The 9,495-nt window shown below is 41.2% G+C and overlaps 1 protein-coding gene across 1 annotated transcript; it reads right to left on the bottom strand.

Moving 5' to 3' along the window:
- Window positions 1–7,359: 7,359 nt before the first annotated feature.
- LOC145769037 (protein CFDP2-like) lies at window positions 7,360–8,622 on the bottom strand. Its single transcript, XM_082580636.1, has one exon. It carries the CDS (start codon window positions 8,620–8,622, stop codon window positions 7,360–7,362), a length of 1,263 nt encoding a protein of 420 aa, XP_082436762.1.
- Between the last annotated feature and the right edge of the window lie 873 nt (window positions 8,623–9,495).

Raw genomic sequence — 9,495 nt, 5'->3', positions numbered from 1 at the left:
CATAAATTGATCGTGCGCCTTATAAGCCGGTGCTCAAGTAGTGCTTTATTGCGTACACTCAAAACGAGTACCGACACTATTACTATATAAATAAACCACCGTCTTACACAATAAACTACAGCAAAAGCAACTAGCAACTGTGATATTCACTAGGCCCATTTTTTCTTTTGCTCATTGTACTAATTGTGACTTGCTTATATTTATTACGCATTTTTGTTTAATGAGCTTTATACGGTAACCCATACTCCTTAAAATACGTTACGTTCTATAGCTCGGTGCGCCTTATGTCTGAACAAAAAACTAATCAAAGCAATTTATTGACAGTGCGCCTTATAATCGGATGCGCTTTATGGTCCGTAAAATACGGTTACCAACTGATTGAAATATCAAAAATAAACGGAAAAATTGAATACGTTTTGTTCCAAATCCAGCATTTAGGTTATTGTTGATCAAAACAATATATAGTTGAACACCATTACTAAACATGGAAGGTAATATTTTTAATTCAATTGAAAAGCAACTTGATTCATACACTAAAAGGGGTTTTGACCAGTTTTGACCAGTAATAGGTGGTCAAAACTGCCCGGTTTAAACCAGGTTTTAACCGGTTTTAACCGGGCGGTTTAAATCGCCCTGGTTTAAACCGATCAACCCTGGAATAGAAACAGATATTGTTGTTTTAATGAGCGTGTTCGGCATTTATTTGTTGTTAGTCCAGGTTTGCGTCGGACAAGCTTTATCAATAAATTATATTCAAGTTTCCGAACATTACTGAGTTCACTTTTAGTTAAGTCAAGTAATAACTACACTAAACAATCTAAACATCAATAAAAAACCGAAATGGCCCGTTTCGGTGAGTCCGATCCCTTAACGGGGGATTTTTTCAATTTTTTTTTTAAATTATCGGGTACCGTAGCTAGGGATGGGCAATATAGAATTTCGAATATGATAGGTGCAATCCGAATATCTAATTATTCGAATTGAAATCACATTTCGAATCGAATTTTCCAAACCGAAATGAAACTATCACCATTTCCGACTACCAAAATTTTTTATCAATTTTTTGCCGATCAATTACATTCGGCTCAGCGATAGCTATTTGCTCTAGCGAAACCGGCTAGCCAGCTCTCATTACCAGTGCGGTTTGTGGACGTCGAAAGACCGTTGTGCTTTGGATTTGCATTTATTTTTATCGTACTAAACATGGAACGCAATTCAACTCTGGGTGAGGCTACCGCTACACCTAGCGTCGGAAGTTCCACAACAATGCAGCAATTCAATATAGATTGATCTATGGAGCTCCGGTGTTGAAGGGACAAATACTTCAGCATCAAGTAATGACGACAACGAACAGCTTTCAGCTGCCGAGGAAATCCGATCGTATCTTTAGGCAAAAGTGAAAAACAGAGATGCAATTGAATGGTGGAACAAAAATTAAGAAAAGTTCCCGCTGTTGTTTGATCTTGATGGGAAGTATTTAGCCACTCCTGCCACTTCGGCATCCTCAAAAAGATCCTTCGCGAGTGCGGGATTAACAGCATCAAAACTGCGATTGCGACTCAGATAGCTGGCGAGCATTTAGAAGCTTTAAACATTCTTCACTGTAACAATTAACAAAGACTTGCTCTCCTGGGCAGTTACTGTTGTTTTTCGTTTCGTTGCTGCTTTTCCATTATGTGTCCTCAATAAAACCAGAATAAAAACAAAGCTTTTTGACATTTTTTGAAATTAAACAAAATTATTTTAGAATAGGTACCGTATTCGAAATTCTAAAGTAGAAAAATTATTCTAGAATAATTCTAAAATAGCTAATTATTCTATTTTGCCCATCCCTAACCGTAGCCTAATTGTCATTGCCGTTTTAGGGTTAGGGGTTTGGGGTTAGGGTTAGAGGTTAGGAACTCACCGAATAGTAGCAGACCCGTAAAAAACATACCATAGCCGATTAGCCGTGTAAGCCGTTTAAGAAAGCATACTGTAGCCGTTTAAGCAAGTGGTAAACATTTTGGTGTGCAGTGCCTGACTATTGACTATGCAAGTACTGTTGAGAACCCACTTAGCAAGCTCTTTTGTTTGAAAAGGACTTTACTAGGAATAGCACCTTAGAAATGACCAGGCGCTACAGTGCTCCGCACCTAAATATCCTGACGCCACTGTTTTGGATGTAAATGTGTTGTTCAAAAAATCAACTTATTTTTCATTGTTTCCAAATTGTAGAACTAATTTGACCTGTCTTGTATTGACATTTCAAGAACAAGCGGCAACTTCACTCTGTCAATCTCGATGACAAGGCTTGTGCCCATAGGCGCCGACTCCGGGGGGGCGCCGCCCCCCCCGTGAATTTAGCTCGGGGTGGCTGCCCCCTCGCAAATTATTTTTAAAAAAATCCTAAAGCAAATGTTTCTAAGTTCATATTTGCGTTAGTTTGACCTTCATTGCGGATCGATCTCAATTAAAAGATCTACTTGTTGCAACAAGAGCGCTGCTCCTAAGATAACAAAAGAAACAGAAGTACGGTAGCTGATAAACGCCAGCATGGTGCCGTTGAAGCATTGTAACAATGATTGAAAAACGTTTTTCTTGATTTCTTCCGCTTTGTTTTTTCTTGGGAGTGTCAATAACGAGGTGCAGTTTGCTCAGTTTAGTATCTTCGCGTATGAAGAGCTAAAGTTCAAAGTGACTAGCATATAATTCGAAGTAGCCTATAGGCCTCGAAATTCGTTTTTGTTGACGGCGGACAAACGTGTCCGGTCTGAGCAGCTATCTCGGCGGACAAATCAAGTCTCACGGCGGACACACCAGTTTTAGCCGTCGATCGTCATGCTTAATCACTTTATCTTGATAATAATTCTTCGCTATTTCAGAACTATAACTACGGTTTTAAAAGGCTTTTTAAAAATCAGTAAAGTCACTCTGAAAGGCTTTCATCAGACCAACGACTTGCACTTGAAGAGTCAAAGCGCCATGTAGCTGGTCAATACGTCACATAACTGATTAACTTCCCCCGAACGAGGTCGTGTGGCTTATTGCGTCACAATACTCTGGGCAGGAGTCGGAAAATTTCTACAATGACGCTACTATTTTCTGCTGTGCAAAGTTTCACAGACTTTTGCGTGTCATGTAAGCGAAAGTAAATTTTCCTTGGGTCTTTTCTTTCTTACTGTAATACCAAAACTTAACAAATTTTGTTGCATCTTGCTGTAATAGCCTACTCCTATAATGTAATTTAGTAACCAACCTTGCTGTATTATCATTACTAGGAGATCAAAGCCAGATATTGTGACGTAAAACTTGAACTAAATTGCGCGTGATTAGTGTAGACTGTAGAAGTACCTGTACTCCTATCGATTCTTAGCGAAGAATTCACCTTTGTTACGCTGATTCAATGTCATCAATCCTTGAAGCAACGTAAAAATCGAAAGTTTTCCTCCTTGAATGGAAGCTAAGAGATACAGTATTCACATTTTCCAGATGCGCGCTAAAATGCGCTGGAAAATATATTACTGTATTGCAATAATTGTTCATGCTATGCAATGACGATTTGTATCGCTAGTTCCTGTGTTGTTTCTCGGCGGACAAATATGACCGATCTAGATGGTACTTCCCGCGGACACCACATGCTGTGACGGCGGACATGTCCGCCGTGAATTTCGAGGCCTAAGCCTACATTATAAAGCTTGGCGATATACAATGGCAGATAGACGTAAACACATCAATGCTGACAAACAAACATCAGTATTTTGAATGTAAGCAATCAGTCGCTAGAAAGTTTGCCCACCCGGCAATTTTCAAAACCCGGCGCCTATGCTTGTGCCCCAAAATAAAGGTTCTGATATAATAACTGACAAAGACAATTTCTGCTCTTTAGCTGTCAATACTTTGTCAACTTTCTCTTGCAGCACTGAAAGCAATCTTTATAAAAACTCTTGACAGTCTTATGCCGCCAAAAGGAATTCGTTTATGCCTTCAAGCTCTTTTGTTACGAATCTGACAGATTGATTTTGTTTTTCAATCCATAAAAGATTTATTTTTCACAAACTAAAACGACACAGTCGAGAACTCGAAAAGTAAAACATAAATAGCCTATCGTAGGCCACATTTAGGCTACAATATTAAACTTTTGGTTTTGACTGGAAGACAACAAAATAACCATACAATTTACAAAGTTGGCTCCCTAAAACGGCAAAAAACATCAAAATGATTTCAAGATGTTCTAAATGTTTTGGAAAACTTAAAGTTCCAGAAAATTGATGATTGCAACAAACATGACAAACAAAGAATCAATAAACGCTGTACGATAGCAACCTAGGTATTTAGTAGTTACAGTACGGTACCAAAGATTAAAATTGCATTCGTTTAGCCATAGCCAAAATGTTATAGCCTGGGCTGTGGAGTCGGGTCAGGGATCTCTGAAGAACGAGATGACTCACTTGAGAATTTTCGGTGTTTTAGTGGCCACTAGTAGGGTAAAACGACACACACGATTTTGAGAATTATGAATGTGATTCTTTGAGGTCGATACTCGATAGTGGTCTGTTTTTTGCAAGCAAGTCATGAATCTACATGATCTTTATTATAATAGATGGCATTCCTTACATTTAAGTACGAGCAATAACGTGGTGGGTCTGCTACTATTTGGTGAGTCCGATTCGGTGAGTCTGATTCGGTGAATCTGATTCGGTGAATTCCTAACCTTTAACCTCTAACCCTAAAACGGCAATGATAATTAGGCTACGGACCCAATAATTAAAAAAAAAAATTAAAAAAATCACTGAATAGGGATCGGACTCACCAAATCGGACTCACCGAATCGGACTCACCGAATCGGACTCACCGAAACAGGCCATTCCATAACGTGGTGGTTCTCGTTTCAATAGACTTATCCAGACTCCAGAGGCTATCCAGTATCGACACCAGCTTACTATTTTTATTAAAGAAATGTGGCCTATTGCTCCAAAAGTTTGGATGTGTTAAACGTCATTACCAAATTAAAATTGTCTAGTTTTAGTATAGTACCGGTATGTAAAGAAAAATTTTCCCTTTCACGCATTCACTGATACATCACTATCATTGCAAATTTAAAGCCCACTTTGCTACCGCTTTATAGGCCCTATCTTGTGATGATCTCTGAAATGTGATCTGATGAAGCGGGAAAAGTTGCTCTCAAAACATCAAAAAATAAATGGGGGTGGATCAGCGTTATGTATTGACCTCTTAGAACATTAACAAGTTTGTAGGGTTTTGAAAATCTACCCTACTAGTGTCCGGGCAAAAACAAGTGAGTCATCCCGTTCTTCAGAGATCGCTAAGTCGGGTAAAAAATTTACAACTCCAACTCATCGATTTCTAACTGGCCGACTCTGACCCAACACACACGAAAATCCCTCCGACTTCATAACCCTGCTTAATAAATTTCATGCACTGGTAGAACCATCTCTGGTAGGACATAACGAATTGTAGGCTACTGCTATTGCCTAATCAACTTCGGATGCAACCTAGTTCATACCCTGAACAGTTCGTACCCTCAGTTCGTACCCTGAAAAGATTGAGAGAAAAAATTAAAAAAGCTGAAGTCGCTAATCGCAGTTTCCGCAAATAAACAAAAACTCTTAGGATCATTACCGGAAATTTTAAAATCATCATCAACCAATTTAGATTATACAGGCCATGAATTAATCCTCATGTCGAGGGTGTGGCCTGTCTGTCTGTCGAGAACGAAGTCTTCCCCTCCACACTTCGCGATTTATTGGGTTGGCAGAGTCCATGTTCAGGGCTACAAGGTCACGTTTTACAAGTTCTTCCCAAGAAAGTTTTGGTCTACCTTGACCCCGCTGTGCTGCAATGTTGACACATCTGACCTGTGAGATCCAGCTTGAGCTGCGCTCAACGTGACCAAGCCATCTCAGTCTGCCTAATTGGAGAACTTCACTGATGTCTTTTAATTTGAGCTTTGATAGCAGAGTCTCAAACCGGATGTTGTCCTCAGGCCCGACCAGGCAGGTCCATCTTACCATCGCTCTGTCATTACGTTGTAGGCGCTTGACGGTGCTTGCTAAAGTAGCCCACGTTTCAGAGCCATAGAGCATGACACTCCTCACACAACTGGAGTAAACTTGTCCTCTGGTTGCAGCAGGAAGTTGCTTGCTTGTGAGGATAGGGAGAAATTCTCTAAACTTTTTCCAGGCTGACTTGCACCGAGTTATAGCCGCATGCTCAGTTGCTCACACCCCCCTCCAGAAGACATGGTATCACCAAGGTAGCAAAAGTCAGCTACCACGTCAAGTGTGCCACCTTCAATCTCAACCTCGCTTACCGGCCTGCCATCTATTGGTCTTGCTGTGCCCTGACAGCGTGGGCATGAGTAGTGTGGGTCCGGTCTGAGTGACCCTTTAATTCCACTACACTTTTTGTGGACCCAGTGGGAGCACAAAAAGTTTCCTGATCTTCTTAGGGAGTTCTGGTTGATGCCAGAGATCATTATTTTGGTCTTACCCATGTTCACTCTCAGGCCCTTTGCTTCCATTCCCTTCTTCCAGGCGGCGATTCTGTCAACTAGTGACTCCAATGAGGTGTCGATAATGGCAAGGTCATCCGCATACAACAGCTCCCAAGGGCAGCCTGTGCGCAGTTCGAGTGACAGGGCCTCCAGGACAATGATGAAGAGCAGTGGGCTCAATACAGAACCCTGATGCACACCTACGCCTACTTTGAAAGTGTTACTGTGCCCATCCCCAACACGCACACAGCTCCTAGCATTCAGGTACATTGATTGTACTATCCGTACTAGCCATTCCTCAACACTCAGCTTTCGCATGGCCCACCAGATCACCTTCCTTGGCACTCGATCAAAGGCTTTTTCTAGGTCTACAAAGGCCATATAGAGAGTCTTGTTTACGGCAAGGTGTTTTTCTTGAAGTTGACGGATGATGAAGATGGCGTCAGTTGTACCTCGGCCTGGCATGAAGCCGAATTGCATTTCATCAATCTGTACTTGTTGCCTAATCAATTGTTCTGTCACTCTCTCAAGTATTTTCATGGTCTGGTCAAGCAGCTTCAAGCCTCTGTAATTACCCCTATCAAGGGCATCCCCTTTACCTTTATAGATATTGACGATGTAACTTTCTTCCCAGTCTGCTGGTATACGACCCTCGCTAACAATAGCTTCTACAAGATCTCGTATAAGAGCAACTCCAGTTTTGCCTGTTGGCTTCAGCATCTCTGCTATTATTCCTGAAGGACCAGGAGCTTTGCCCATGCGCATCTTACTGATGGCTCTTTCGATCATCTCGGTGGTGATTGGTACACTAGGGCCCTCAACAGATGGTTCATCTGAGAGATTATCCGGGTTCCAGGGGAACTCTACATTGAGAAGTCGTTCATAGTATTGTTTCCAAGCAACCTTCCTTCCTTGTCGAGGGAGAGTTCACCGGCATCATTTTTGATGGGTTTATCACCACTAACATCTTGATTGTCACGCCGCATTTGCTTAGCCAGCTTGTATACGGTCCCTGACTTTGAGTTGACATTGTGAAATAGTGTCTTCTCAGCTTCGGTTTTAGCATTGTATATGGCATACTTAGCAGGTCTTTTGGCATCGTTGTATGCTTCTCTGCTTCCTCCTGCCTTCCATGCCTTAAAGCATCTCCTCTTCTCCTGCACAACATTTTCCACTGTATCATTCCACCACCAGGTTTGTTTTCTCCATCGGTGCCTAGATGAAACACCACAAGTTTCTTGTGCAGCTTCAGTGACTCCTTCCTTCAGAGTTTTCCATATCTCTTCTACAGTGGTGCTTGTATGGGCTCCTTCAATCTTGGAGGCAAAGAGTTCAGCATACTCAGCTTGTTTGTTTGGATCTTTAAGCTGCCAGAGTTTTATGCGGGGCTTAAACTGTCGCTTTTGTTTGTGTGAAGCTTGTACCGTCATGTCCGACACCACGAGTCTGTGCTGGGATGCGCATTCTTCACCCAGGATGACTTTTACATTTGTAACATGCTTTCTGAACCTGCACCGATATAGGATGTAATCGATCTGCGTCAAAACTTCTCCAGATTGGTAAGTGACCAGATGTCTGTGGTCCTTCTTAAATACGGAGTTGCCTATCACCAGGTCATTTGCTACAGCAAATTCAAGTAGTCTTTCACCTTCCTCATTGCGTTGGCCAATGGCATACCCACCATGAACTTCTACGTATCCGTCTGGATTGCTGCCTATGTGGCCATTCCAATCACCGCACACAAACAGTTCTTCAGTGGCAGGGACAGTGGTGATAAGGCTCTGAAGTTGTTCGTAAAACTGAGTCTTGGTATCTTCACTGAGCCCAGCCTGGGGAGCATAAACACAGACGACAGCAAACACAACTTTACCCACAACTAAACGCACTAAGAGTATCCTGTCGGAAATGCGTCTCACTTCGAATACCTTCTCCCACCAACCTTCAGCCAGCATGATACCAACCCCTCCTGTGCCCTTGCCATTACCAGACCAGAGAAACTTGGCTTGCGAGTCCTTCCCAGTAATTTTCCTAGTTCCAACATGCCTCCATCTGGTTTCCTGAAGACAGAGTAAGTCTATTTTTCTCCTAGTCATTGTCTCTACTACTTCATTTGCCTTTCCTCGCATGGTTCCCACATTAAGTGATCCCACACGGAAAGGCTTAGGGCGTTCATAGTATTTGCCAAAATGTTTGCAGAAACTCCAATCAACCCTAACCCTTTTAAAATGTTTGCGGATACTGCAATCAGAGACTTCGGCAAACTCTTAGGATCATTACTGGAAATTTTAAAATGTTTGCGGAAACTGCGGAAAAATGGTTCTATTTTTTTCTTTCGATCTTTTCAGTTTGTTTGTTGCGGAAACTCCGATAAGCAACTTCGGCTTTTTTTAAATTTTTTCTCTCGATAGTTTCCTAACCCTAACCCTTTTAAAATGTTTGCGGAAACTGCGATCAGCGACTTCGGCAAACTCTTAGAATCATTACCAGAAATTTAAAAATGTTTGCGAAAAAACGAAAACTGCGATCAGCGACTTCAGCTTTGTTCTATTTTTTTTCTCTCGATGTTTTCAAGGGGAAAGTTTTAAAATGTTTGCGGAAACTGCGATCAGCGACTTCGGCTTTTTAAATTTTTTGTCTTGATCTTTTCAGGGTACGAACTGTTCAGGGTACGAACTAAGTTGCATAAAAAATAAACATAAAAAATTAAAAAAAATTTGCGGAAATCACACTTCGAAACAAGTAGGCTCATCAGAAAAAAATCGATTTGTAGCCTAAAAATGTAAACTTACCAAAATAGTCATTTCAAGTCTGATAAAGCAATTTACAAGCAGCCCATCACCAAGTTACTGTACTACTTTTTTTCTCTGGTACTGAAAAAAATGCAATGACGCAATGAAAGTGAACACCCAGCTGCCAATTCAATGATTTGCGTCGGCCTACTGCTTGCTTTTTTCTGTTTGAAAGAGTCTTTGTTTATTTATTATCTCACAAATGTTAAT

The sequence above is a fragment of the Aplidium turbinatum genome, chromosome 4, assembly GCF_918807975.1.
Source record: "Aplidium turbinatum chromosome 4, kaAplTurb1.1, whole genome shotgun sequence".
Classification (NCBI taxonomy): domain Eukaryota; kingdom Metazoa; phylum Chordata; class Ascidiacea; order Aplousobranchia; family Polyclinidae; genus Aplidium; species Aplidium turbinatum.
The sequence above is the reverse complement of the archived record's forward strand: the minus strand, read 5'-3'. Positions and strand labels throughout refer to the sequence as shown.

Bases quoted from the DNA above. Each gene is read 5' to 3' on its own strand.
- LOC145769037 (XM_082580636.1), bottom strand. From the start codon at position 8,622: ATGCGAGGAAAGGCAAATGAAGTAGTAGAGACAATGACTAGGAGAAAA.